The 13,383-nt window shown below is 39.0% G+C and overlaps 1 protein-coding gene across 2 annotated transcripts; it reads right to left on the bottom strand.

Annotated features, from left to right (window-relative positions):
- Positions 1–972: 972 nt before the first annotated feature.
- On the bottom strand, positions 973–11,571 carry LOC101471840 (sodium-dependent neutral amino acid transporter B(0)AT1). Of its 2 annotated transcripts, XM_004547768.3 has the most exons (13): positions 11,406–11,571; positions 7,157–7,388; positions 5,429–5,569; positions 5,158–5,295; positions 4,892–5,073; positions 4,691–4,801; positions 4,480–4,592; positions 4,125–4,253; positions 3,455–3,611; positions 3,177–3,381; positions 2,931–3,090; positions 2,066–2,228; positions 973–1,404 (listed from the first exon to the last, which is right to left on the bottom strand). In XM_004547768.3, the coding sequence occupies exons 1-13, from the start codon at positions 11,436–11,438 to the stop codon at positions 1,234–1,236; spliced, it is 1,935 nt and encodes a 644-aa protein (XP_004547825.2). In that variant the 5' UTR covers positions 11,439–11,571; the 3' UTR covers positions 973–1,233. The 2 variants fall into 2 exon arrangements, with proteins under 2 accessions (XP_004547825.2, XP_076735296.1); XM_076879181.1 differs by lacking the exon at positions 7,157–7,388.
- Between the last annotated feature and the right edge of the window lie 1,812 nt (positions 11,572–13,383).

Below are 13,383 nucleotides of genomic sequence, written 5' to 3'. Positions count from 1 at the left end.
CAAGCACACCAAAGCTGTCCCATTTCCTATATTATGGTCATATTAAGCAGCGATGTCCGCTTATGCATTGAAAAGAGCAAAAAACAAATCCAGCCAACGGTGTCTCAGATATTATGTGTGAAGTTTCTTTCACTGGCTGACTCTGCGCCGATTTTAATTCAAGTGCTCCGGTCAAAAGCCAAACAAGTTAGGCGTTACTAAACTGCCCCATCAGTGTTATATATATTCATGTGTCAGTCCTATTGTAGGAGCCAAATAGAGGTTTCTGGCCTACATCCAGGGTGCAAGGAGCACAGAATAAAGTCTGAAGGAGCAACTGAAGCACTAACAAAGAACTATTTTACTGCCTGACCTGCGCATTTCGACATCACGCCTTCATCACGGGTCATCATAAAAATCGATTTCTCAGGACATTTTTAATAGGCCAAGCGCAGAGTGGAAACATGACGACAGCCTATGTGAACTTACAATAATTTGCTGGTCCTTTGGATCATAAAGGGGAGTGTCTAATACATAACATGTAGTGGCACATTTAGTCGATGAGCTGGAGGTGCAATTATGATGTGGCGGTAAGATAATAATGTGCTTGATAACAAGTGCAGTTTGCACCTGAAACACCTTAATTATTATATATTAATTAATTTATGTTATGTTTAATTAGTGGATATATCCAAACTGCTTCTCTTTTCCCGGGAGAAGTGACATCATCACCTGTCAAGCATAGACATATTCAAACGTCAGTAAATTTAGTTAATAATTCTCAGTTATAGTTATTAAATCTTGCAGTCATCGGATTCTTTGATGTCTGAGTATTTAAAAATAAGGATCAAGTCTTTTTCAAACATTTGGTGACCATCTTTTATTCCCTTGTCTTCAAATTGATACAGTTCCACACGGCTGGTTTCTGCCACCTGCTGGTATGGATATGCTTCTGCAATGCATTCGGCATCCATCCATCCATCCAGCCATCCATCCATCCATCCAGCCATCCATCCATACACCTCTACTGAGCAGTTAAATGAACTAATCCTCCAATAACTCAACAATAATCTAATGGCAAAGCTTACTTAAATATGTATTCACATGTCAAAATATGTTACATTTTATCCCCACCATGACAAAAGTGCACTGATGAAAGAGACATGATGCTTCTGATGCTGACACAGTATTTAAATAACTTTTCCTTTATTAGACAAAATAAAATATTTTTGCCTGACTTGTTTAGGCAATTGTTTATATCTGATTAATGTCTTTCTCTGGCTTCATCTTTTTCTTGCAGCGTACAAAAACCAGCCTGCACAAGGCATAGACAGGCACCACCAGACTGGGAATTCCTGCCAAAACAAAGATGACCACATTGATCCATGAAGGGTAAGGTACTGATGCCAGAGTTGGAAATTCGTCCTGCAAACCATAAAACATCACAATGAGCAAACAAGCCTGTTTTCATTACTGTTTAAACTTCACACAAGCAACTATTGCAAATATATATAAAAATTAAATGAGGGGCCCCTCCCCCACCTGAATCCCTCAGCTAACTTTTTTGTACTACAATAAAAAGCACATTTAAAAAAGCCATGTGCTACCTTGATTGTCATGATATCATTAAAATAGGGGGCTTCCAACTGGTCATCATGAGCTTGTGAACCTCAGTTGGTGCCATAAAGTTTGGCTGGATGGAAATATAATTTGTTTGACTCAACCCTCCAACCCGACACGCCAATTAAACAGCTTGCAGCTCCGTTGATGAAACCAACAGGGCGAGGCTTCCTGAACTTTTTGAACCCAACAGGAGAGTTGAAGGAGTTATTGCAGCTTTGCAATAGCTGTCAACTCCCCGCTTCAATCCATGAAAACAACCTGTAAACCTGTCCTGTTGTCTGACAATGAAAATCTGGAGGTTTTTTTTATATTAAGCAGGTAAAAATGAAATTTCTTCATTAAATGTGGTAAAATAACATAAAAGAAAAACAGCTGATTCTGAGAGATAATGTTGATTGTTTTCTTTTTCCTTTTTTTTTCAGATTTCACAGATTTTTATAAGAAGTGGTCTTTGTGAACTCACGTAGTCGGGGTCCCAGACTAAATAGGTGAGTTCTTGTTGGGCTTGAGTCACCAGGTAGAAAACTAAAATGACCAGGAGGATGAGAGGGCTGGTGAATCTCAGGGAAATCTGCCAGAAGATGCAAGGCTTCTTTCCAATCATGAACTTGATGTCTTCATTGAACCTGTCACACAAGAGGGTTTTCATGAAATTAAACTTGATTTAATTCATGGAATTATAACTTTATTTAAATAAAACAAAAACAAAAATGAAAGAACAAAAAGTAAATAGACTCATATTAAAGTAGAACCAATACAAAGATCAGTAAACAGTAAAGTTAGAACCTGTAGAAGCAATGTGCAAGGTGATTGCTTTAAGGGACAGTCTGCAGTGGTGGATGGACAAAGTTTCAAATGATGAGGTCAGCATGTGTACAAATGATCCCTACTTCTGCTTTTATGAAAAGTTGAGCGAGAAAGGATAACTATCATCTCAGACACACGGCTCTGGCTGTGAGCAAAGAAACTCTGCACGCATGTTGTTCAAATGTTATGTTTAGGAGGGGCAGTCAGTCAGAAGGAAGTTGTTTTAAAGGGCATAAAAAGAGGGTGGGGCTGCACCAAAGACAAATATTGGCTGAATGAGAAATGCTTTTAAACAGTGGATTGTGCAAAGCTACAAATAATAAAAGTTGGAGCTGGAAATGAGCATAACATAGGCTCTTAAATATTTAATTGTTGTCCAACTGTGCTAAATGCACCAAATAAAGATTGATGACAGCCTGATTGTACAAGGTTACAGGACATCATGTTCCTGATTTTACAGATGTGTGGCTGCTTTATATAATACAATATTATCTAAAAGTACATAAACTTTGTGCACTAACCTGTCAATGCCATAGATGTAAACAACAGCTATCATCTCAGTCAGGCCAATGGTCAGCAGTGGGATTGATCCAGCAAAGTTATCGAAGAGAGTTACCCAATAAAGGCCTGACTGCTGTGCAAACAGCAGACAGATGATGAAGGATACAAGACACGTTACTCCTGAAAGACATGAAAACAAGGGAGCTTGTGTTAACATTGGGGTTGCAGGCCGACGTGTTGATTGTTTAGTCTTTGAAACAGAATACCTGTCAGTGCCTCTTGGGGCCATTTTTTAGGAAATAAATTCAAGTCTTTCAAAGGGACTACGACTCCTTCGATGTTGCCAAAAAGTGTTGAGAGTCCGAGGCAGAGAAGCATGATAAAAAACAGGACAGACCAGGCTGGGGAACCCGGCATTTTGGTAATGGCCTCTGTGAAGACAATAAAGGCCAGACCTGTTCCCTCCACTCCCTGAACAAACACAATGCAGATTAGAATAAAAATGGGAAATGGGAGTTTGATAGATTTTCATTAAAATAGGCACCTCACTGAGGAGTTTCTGCATGTCACAGGTTTTAATGTCCAGTCCAAAAACAGTATCTGGATTGGAGCTGTTCAGATGATGAAGGGCTGCATTGTAGTTGCTGGCAGTGATGCTGTCTTCAGGGAGTTCAAATCCATTTAGTAACATCCTGATGTTTCTAAGAAGACATTACAGTTGAGAATAGTAATTACAGGAGTATACATTAGTTATGCAAATAACCTTTTTTAGATTTTTAATTAAAGATGAAAAAGAAAAACACAAGAAAGTTAATTTAGGAATCTTAAATATTACAAACACTGACAAATCTAGGTTAGAAAAATTAAGCAAATATGGAAGAGCCTTAAAGCTGCATTCTATAAAAAAAGCCACCAGGTGGCGATAGCTGTGGCACTTTTTTAAATCTTTTTTTTCCAATCAAGATGTCAATGATGAAAATGCTCAACTCTTCATAAACAAGCTGTCCATTTTTCATACATATACATATATACCAGTTAATAATTTTTGTTGTGCTAAAGCTCAAATGATTGTTTTTTGCAAGAAAAATGAGAATAATTTTTCAAAAGTTCCAAATTTTTCAAAAGGTTTTTAAAGTCCTAGTCAGCAAGTTTAGTGACATTTACTAAAATGATGTAGCAAACTTTCTCAAAGCCTTAAAATAAGCTTTACTCACTCACTGATACAGGTGTCATATTTGTCAGTGGCCCTGAAGCCAATGACGGTGTAGGTGACTGTGGCAGCATAGATTGAGGTGAGGCCAGTTATAATAGTCAGGATCACCGCATCTTGCATGCAGTTGTTGCTTGGCGAAAGAAAGTAAAAATAGAAGTGAGTCGAATCTTACTGTAACAGTCATGTAGTGATACATTCAGTAAAAGGACTAGATGTTGCAGTCCCTGATAATGCATTGCTTTAAATGGTGAGAGTCTTGAGGGGTGGCTGTTCTGAGGAAAGGCAGCCCAGAAACTGGGGATTAGAGATCTGATCTAGATTATCAGAAAATATAAGCCTTTCTTTATAAGTCTTACTGGACAGGGTTGTAGCTTGAGAAGGAGATCAGGCCTCCCCATGCTAAACTAAAGGCATAAAAGACCTGGGCACCTGCATCCAACCAGGTTGTTGGGTTCATCAGCTCATCCACCTGCAAGGGTGAGATACACAGTGTAATGTGGCTTTGTATTAAGATATTTACACAATGTTACATGATGTATATTTATGATAGAACTTTGAAATACACACATCTGGTGTGAACAGGTACTTCACTCCGTTCATGGCTCCTTTAAGAGTCAGTCCTCTGATCAGGAAGATGGCCAACACTACATAAGGCAGGAGGGCTGTAACGTACACTGCCTGAGGTCATGAAAAGATGTGAAAAATTGTCAAATAACAGCAATAAGACTGATTAAGCAATGCTTGTTTTTGAAAAAAAGTTCAGTAAACCTTTCCTGAAGTACTGATCCCCCGTATGTAGCAGATACAGATGACTGTCCAGGCAGCTAACAGACAGATCACTATGGGCCACTGGAGTCCTCCAGAGTCTGTTATTGAGGCAGAGGCATTCAGAGTGACTCTGTAAAAGTAGTAATCCACTGTGGAGCTCTGCTGACACTCGGATATAAAGCCTGAAAATGCATAAAAGTCCACACTTGTGATTAGATATTGGAGACTAACAGATTCTAAGTATGTGCTTGTGTCTTTTCAGCTACCTGTTCGGTTGTCATTGAGAGGACACTGGGTCCAAGGCAGTGGGCCTTGAAAGGAATTAAAGAGATACCACATGATCCAGGCTATTAAGGTGTTGTAGTACAGGCCAATCAATAAAGAGACCAGCATGGAAGCAATACCTGTAGGAAAGGATCATTAACAAACATCACATTTACACAGGACCAAGCTTTCATTAACAACTTTGTGTTCCTGTAGTACCGATAATTCTCCCATTTGTTGCTTGGGTATGTGGTTGTAGAGGCCGTTACTTACCAACACCAGTCAGATAGGGGTTGATGGCCCTCCACACGCCCACACTGCCTTTCCTGAGTCGCTGGCCAATGCCAAACTCCAACAGCAGAAGGGGCAATCCTTCTAGCACCAGCAGGATGATGTAAGGAATCAAAAAGGCACCTGGAACATGTTGATCAGCAGCACAATTAGACAGTCAGAGGTGTTTGCAATACCTCACATACTTAGATACTTAGTAGTGGAATAAGGTTTGGAAGTCAGATGCTATTAAATCTGAGCTGAGCTGGTTTATGCAGGCGATCGTGGCTCAAGAGTTGCAGTTCGTCTTGTAATCGGAAGGTTGCCGGTTCGAGCCCCGGCCCTGACAGTCTTGGTCGTTGTGTCCTTGGGCAAGACACTTCACCCGTTGCCTACTGGTGGTGGTCAGAGGGCCCGGTGGCATCAGTGTCCGGCAGCCTCGCCTCTGTCAGTGCGCCCCAGGGTGGCTGTGGCTACAATGTAGCTTGCCATCACCTGTGTGTGAATGGGTGGATGACTGAATGTACTGTAAAGTGCTTTGGGGTCCTTAGGGACTAGTAAAGCGCTATACAAATACAGGCCATTTACCATTTATCAGCTGTTCCATGTGTGAACATTGATATGTTATACATGTGATATACATGTAACGGCTCTAAACGCCCATTCAGAAAATTCCAGATAATTATGAGATCCCATAGTCACCTATGAAAAATATATACACAAAGATAGAGATCTCAAAGAGAGTGGGAGCACGGTTCATATTCTCAGCAGTGGTGTAGATTGGTGAGCTGCAACCAGCAGTTTAACAAAAACTGTCAGGGGCTTGCTGGGAGATCAGTGACATTAATATTTGAATTTTTAAAAATGGCTTTTTAAAAATGCCCCCCCCCCCAGTGAATGTGTTTCTTCGTTACTGAACAATGCTAGAGTGTGCATGAATTAGACAGCCACCGACACACATGACTTTTGTACATGTGCAGAAGGGCAATTGTTGTTTAAGCAACAACACTGTTATCATAGATTAAACTCTTGATTTCTGAGATGGCATTGCCATAGCAAGTACATGACACTGACAGCTTTTGTGGGCTATCAAGCTAAGACTGGTGGAGATCAGTGGTGGAGTCAAAGCTAATATTTTTTTCTGTTTTCCATGAATTTAAAAAATTATTATTATTATTGTTTATTTGAAGGAAAAGGTCACAGCTTAAAATAAAGCTCTAATAAAAAATCTTTAATACACTGTATAATTTCTGCTTCAATTAAAACGTAGCTTTAATTTATCAAACATTATGTTTGCTGCCCAATAATGATCCTTGAGAGAAGTAAGGGCCCACCCCCCTTTTCCTTTAGCCAATTGTATGGTTTTAAATCTAATTCAGGGCCTTTTACCTTCCCAAATTTATCTTGACAACAATTTGTCCCATTCATTAAATTGTTTGTGGCTTATTTCTATTGGCAATGTTTAAAATAAATATCATAATGTAGCTTTGTTGGGATTCAGACACTTACAAATGTCAAGTATTAATTTCCAAAGCTTCCACTAAGTTTCCTTGACACACAGATTTTGTAACTTTTAAAACTATTTTCTAATTCTTTCTAATTCAGGAAAATGTTTAAAAGACAAAAACAGCAACATACCCACAAACCTCTATAACACTGCAATAAAAAATGACAATACTGTAATTGGAGACAGAAATAATGCGATGCTTTACTGTTTTCTTCTGGCCTTACCTCCTCCGTGGGTTTGACACAAGTAAGGGAATCTCCACACATTCCCAATCCCTACACAGAAGCCCACACATGTTAAAATGTACTGAGCTTTGTTATCCCATTTGGGTCTGTCACCATCTTCCTTTTCCATCTTTTCCAGGTCCTCATAGTTTGGGATCCTGAGATCCAGTCCTGGGTTGGGAAGAACCAGTCTCATGGTTGCCCAGTAAAACAGAGATGTTACTCGATGGTTCTGGAAAGTCAAAGTGAGGGCTTATTATAAGCATAAGACTGGGTTGAAACAAGTTTATGATCTTTTGCTTTATCTGGTAAGTGCACAGAGTGCACATTTGCACTGATAAGCAAATGTGCACTCTGTGTCGGTACTGTATAAGTCACAAATTTTAATCAAACATTAATCATAAACAATGGCATGGTAGCTCTCAATAATCCTCACAGTGCTTGAATCTACTGATCACCTGTAATCCCATTTTGCAACTCAGTCACCCAGGAGAAGTCATATTGTTTCCAGGAGCTGATAAGGGAGTACATGAACTTTGCAGGGAACTTTGATGCAGCCTATTATGCGACGATGATAACTGAGTGCTCACAGTTAATGGTGGAAGAATTCAAAGGGAGTCATGTGTGGTAGGAACAGGCTCTAAACCCAAGCCAGCTATTCAATGAGTTAAAATTAGAGTGGAAACTGAGATGAAAACTCCTAGAACCCACCTGCTTAGAATCATGCCACCAGGTTCAAACACATTAAAAGTAAAAAAACAACAACAAACAAAAAGTAAAAAGTGCATCATCTTTGGATATTCCATGGCCATCTCCAAGGCAATCATAAAAATCACCATTAAATGCAGAAGATAACAAGGTGATGCAGTGTCCCCATTGCTGTTTTGCATAGGCCTAAACCCCCTAAGCCAGCCTGCCACTAAGAGTGTATACTGATTCAGGAGTGGAGCAACCATCAGCCGCCTCCTGTACAATGCTGACGTTAAGATGTATGCCAGGAACAAGCAAGACATCGATTTACTGCTCCAACGCAAAAGGCTCTAGAGCGAGGACATATGGATGCCATTTGGGCTGGATAATGTGGCTGAATGTTTTCAAAAACAGGAGATAGTGGACATAAGGAACAGCTACAAGTACCTGCGTATCCCTCCGGCTGATGTGAGCCAAGATAAAGACCCATGAAGGTCAGCCACAGCCAAACAGCTGTAGAAGGTAATGTGCTGAGAAGCCAGCTCAATGATAGGAAGAGTGTGGGTGAGGATTAGTGAGGGTTAGAGACACAATCCAGAATGAAACACAGAGCATCTGCAAATACATCGGGAAGATGACCCCAGAAATCAACTGAAGACAGATGGTGATGAGGAAGTATCATGGAAGACCAAGTCCTTCCTTGAGACATACCATCAACAGATAGAGGAAGTAGCAGATATCTCGAAACCAAAGAGCAGCCAGCAGGACCCAAGCTGCAGGCTGTGCAAAGGTGTCCCTGAGATAGTCCAACATATAGCGGCAGGATGTAAGAGAAAGTTCGACTGAGTACATGAGAAGCACAACCAAGTGGCTAGGATAGTGTACATGAATGTCTGTGCTGCATGTGGACAAGAAAGTCCCCAGTCCTGATAGGAGAATCAATGAGAAGTATTTCAAAGCAACAGGAACTTAGTGTTTTAGCCAGAGAAGCAGCTGCTGGCTGACCAACCACACATAGTAGTGCCTGACAAGAAGCAGGAGACCTCAGATGTGATAAATGAGGCAATCCTGGCATATGGCAATGTCAGGAAGAAATAGCACAAGAACATAGAAGTACCAGGGCCCAAGAGTCCTGAGTAATTTTCAGAAAGAAGAGGCATAATCATTCCAACATATTTTTAACCTGAGAAACCTCTAAAAGAAGGACCCTGTGAAGTTCAGTTCACACTCAGTTCTGACCCCCTAATAAAGCAGCCAGCTGTTTTTACAATGTAAACACTGGACTTATTGTACCCCGTAATTATTCCAGGGCTTCCCAAAAGCAGTTTCTTGAGATTGTGCACGGCATAGAGACCGAGCGTTCTCTATTGAGGCTCCGATGCTTTGGAATAATCTTCCTCTCCATATTAGACAAGTTACATCAGTGCCAGTTTTTTATTTTTTTTATTCCCTGGCTTTTAACTCTGGGGGCAACTGACATTTTTATTAATTTTATTGCTATGTTTGGTTTTTCCTGTTGTATTACTATATTTATATTTGTACTGTACAGCACTTTGGTCTACCAGGTGTGTTTTTAAAGTGCTATATAAATAAATGATGATGATAATGATGATGTTTTCTTGTTCTTACAAAATAAACAAACAACTAAAACCTATGCCTCTTTGATACAAAATGGTAAGACGACAGTAGGGAAGTGACAACATGAAGACCTAATCACTGGAAGCGTGACTGTCAAGAAACCGTTCTTAAGGAAGTAAAGCAAAACAGATTACTCAGGACTTCTGAGCAGAAGCAAAACAGGAAGAAAAGTCTGAGGTATGCCAAATTATACAAGAACTGAAATGAATCAAATTTTCACGTCATATAATTTTCATTATTTATGGAGAAGGTCATTGACAGGTACAACAGTGAGTGTTGACAACCATAAAACACAGTGGAGACTGTCATAGTTTGGAGCTTCATTTTAACCAGTGTTGTTGGGATCTTGTCACAATTACTGGAACTGTAGTATGAACACAGAAAGTACCATCAGATTATGAAACACAGTGCAATACCATCTGGAAAAAGTGCAATTGGCCACGGCTTCATTTTTCAGCATCACATTGACACATCGTGCAGTGTCCCCATTTAAAAAATCCTTGAAAATGCTCCTGCCCAGAAGGTTGGCTGTTTTGACGTTCAGCACTCAGGCAAAACCGATCTAACTATCAGCTGATCTCTAATTTGCATGCCTTCATGAGACACGTTCACAAAACTTTACCCTCCAGTGTTATTCTACTGTTATTGTTGAGGCATCAGTTTTCACCAAGTCTGCATTTCATTTGAAAGAGATGTGAAACAACCAGCGTTGTAAGTTAAATTATGTTTAGGGTAATGTTCAAACACATTATGGTGGAATTTGCTTTCTCATCTGCAAAAGTTCAGTTCATAAATGTTAATTATACTGTCTGCAGTTGATCTTTTATTGTCCTTGATATGATAATATCAAGTTCACTTGCACAATGATGATCACAATTTTAATGTAAAACATCAAAAGAAACTGATGATAAGTGGAAAATTAATCTGTCTTATTTTATGCATATATCTTTGTTCAAAACTGGAGAAAGTATAATGTTTCCCCAAAAAAGATAACAACAATTTCTTAGTTTATAAAAAAAAGATTGCTGATTTTTTTTTCTATGAAAATAATAATTAGTTCAATTGACATGCTTAGATGACTTTCCTAAAGTCCTTGTATGTATGTAAAAATGTCCTGTACATTTTAAAGTCATAACAATGTACTAAAAATTGATTAGCACTTTATATAGCACACAATTCTTTTGAAATATGTCACCTGGAGTGCAAACCCATACTCACTAAGCACCATTTAAAGCTTCAAAGCTGAACCATGCTGTTTTGGGTACAGTGATTATATAGGTCATTAGTCTATGGGCAAGTAAATCCTGAGGAAATGTATCTTGCTTTAATCATTATTTTTGTGAATCATTAAAGGAAAAGTTTGTCAGTTATCCAAGTGCCTAAAGAACCTAAAGAACAAGAGACAAAGTTCACCTGCAACATATGTCACATTATACTACTTTTTCTTATTGGTTCATTTTTAATTTTTTTTTAAAGGAAATTCTCTTTGTTTCTGTTTCAGCTATCAGATAAATAAAACATACATAAACACTTAATATCCTGTATAAATGTAGCTTGAGTTTGGGATTTCTTGCATTTCTTGCCAGGTTCTGTGTCAAATCTTTAAGTTAAGCTAAATTCTAACACTACTAAAAACAAAAAACAAAAATAAAAACATGAAACTTATATGAGTGTGTTTGATTTGAATATGTCGATGAAAACATGTTCTAAGATTCCTGTTGTCTCTGATTTACCATTATGGAAATAACTGTAAAGATACTAAAGACCTACTGAATAACTATTGCACTGATGCACTGATGCATCACTTTTATGGCACATGGATACAGTCGGCAATACTAAAGTAATCCTGAAGCAATAATGAACTAGTGAGAAGCTGCTATGTATGAAGTTGTAGATCTGTTGCTGCAGGTGTTCTACTAACCCTCCTGTGCACGTGTCCAAACCATCTCAGCATTGCCTCTCTAACTTTGTATCCAAACTGCTTAACTTGAGCTGCCCCTCTTGAAGGAAACTGTTTCCAGGGCCTACTCCGTGGATCGGCTTCCTCCGAGGCGTGGACGTCTATCAGCAGAGAATGTACCTTCACCTATCAGCAGAGAATGTCCCTTAGTCTGTAACACAGTCAAATATATTCTCAAGTAATATTCAAGCATGCCATTCAGCGTGTTAGTACGAGCAGCTCGGGAGCAGCTTGGGAGAACAAGAAAACAGAGACTGCTTTAGATTGTCTTCCCAAAGTGACTCAACTTTATTCACAAGTACAACAGTTTATATAGAGGGTAAAATTCATGAGACAGCAGATTTATCAGTTTAAACCAGTACAGACCAAGATAAGGCAGCGTCTTCCTGCCCTTGGGTGAAGAAGCATCCTTTGTGTAGTGTATCAGTTCAGCTACAATTGTGATTATCTCAGCGACATATTTTCAAGGCACAAAACGAAGAGTTCTTTCTTTAGTGAAATCTGAAACAAACCATTTGGCCTTCAACAGGCGTCTAAAAGATTAAGAAACTAATGTAGCTGAGGGAGTGATCTCTGTGGTATTTCAACCTTGTACCAGCCTGTGATTCTCACACATCAATTCTTGGGTCAAAGAGAAAAACACTGAAACAAAGGGGCCTTATTGAATGACAGAGTTTTCCTGCATAATGTCACTATAAAACAATATCCAGTAAATGCTCCCATGGTACTAAAATACCTAACACCTCTAATATACAAATTTCTTACTACATGGGGGAGTAAACAACCACATCACTAAAACGCACAGATAAAACACTGCCCCCTAGTGGACAGATTAAAAACATTTCTTAATCATTACTTCTAAAGAAATAACTACAGCTGGATTACAATTTATGAGTCTAAGGAAGGTGAATTATTCACAAAAAACCTTTAACACTTAACTATGGATAGAGCTCTACAAAGTTATATTTTGCTATAACTGTTAGCATGTTTCCCATAAAATAGGAAATAGGTGCAGTGATTTAATACAGCTCAATATACACAAGTCAGTATTGGTATCACTATGTTTATTCGACGCAGCCTGAACTCTCTTAGGCAAACTTTTTTGTCCTTCAAAAACAGTCTTCAGAAAGGCTTCTTGAAGAACACTCAAAGCTCTTTTTTGGATGTTGGCAGCATTTTATTTTGTTCTCTGTCAACATGATCCTACACGAGGTCCGGGCTCTGTTGAGGCAAATGCATGACAGAGTTTTCGCTGTGTTTCACAGACACTTGCAGACATTTAGCATGCCACAGCCCCCCACTGAGGCCATTATCTGATGAGGCTTCAGTAGATGGATCAATAGAAAAGCCAGATGCATTTCTCAGACTCTGTCGTGCGTTTGCTGAATTTTTTCCTAATTTCTTAAGCTGGGAAACACACTGGAAGCAATTTCCTTAACATCTCTATTAGAGGATACCAAACTAACAATCTGGTACAAAAAGAAAGAAAGCACCGGTTTGCTCAGCATGTTGACAGAATTATTTTCATGGTTAAGAAAAAAGACTTCACAAAATATAACCATGTCGAGAGCACTCTCGAGGAGGAAGGTGTACCACTATCAAAGTCTACAATGAAGAGACACCAATTTCATGAATGGAAATACAGCGAGTTTACAACAAGATGCAAAGCACTCAAAAAACATTCATGTGACCTTAAACAGTTCTGAAAAAAAAGAAAAGGAAAAGGTCTTTGAACAGAAAATACCCAGATTAACTTCTATTAGAATGATGGGAAAGGAAAAGCATGGAGAAAGAGATCCGAGGAATACCATATTGTCTGTCAAATATGATGGAGATAATGTACTGTTGTACTGTACAGGATGATACTCTGTCCAGGTTCAACTAAATGTATGAACTTTAATGGGATTAAAGCATGGAATAATACACCGTCTGTTAATAA

This window comes from Maylandia zebra, linkage group LG22 (genome assembly GCF_041146795.1).
Source record: "Maylandia zebra isolate NMK-2024a linkage group LG22, Mzebra_GT3a, whole genome shotgun sequence".
NCBI lineage: Eukaryota > Metazoa > Chordata > Actinopteri > Cichliformes > Cichlidae > Maylandia > Maylandia zebra.
The sequence above is the reverse complement of the archived record's forward strand: the minus strand, read 5'-3'. Positions and strand labels throughout refer to the sequence as shown.

What these genes read in the sequence shown, in the direction of transcription:
- LOC101471840 (XM_004547768.3), bottom strand. Translation starts at nt 11,438, where the DNA reads ATGCTGAGATGGTTTGGACACGTGCACAGGAGG. An exon ending in TCTCAATGACAACCGAACAG is followed by an intron (nt 5,074 to 5,157) that starts GTAGCTGAAAAG and finishes ATGCATTTTCAG; the next exon opens with GCTTTATATCCGAGTGTCAG. An exon ending in GGATCAGTACTTCAGGAAAG is followed by an intron (nt 4,802 to 4,891) that starts GTTTACTGAACT and finishes TCATGACCTCAG; the next exon opens with GCAGTGTACGTTACAGCCCT.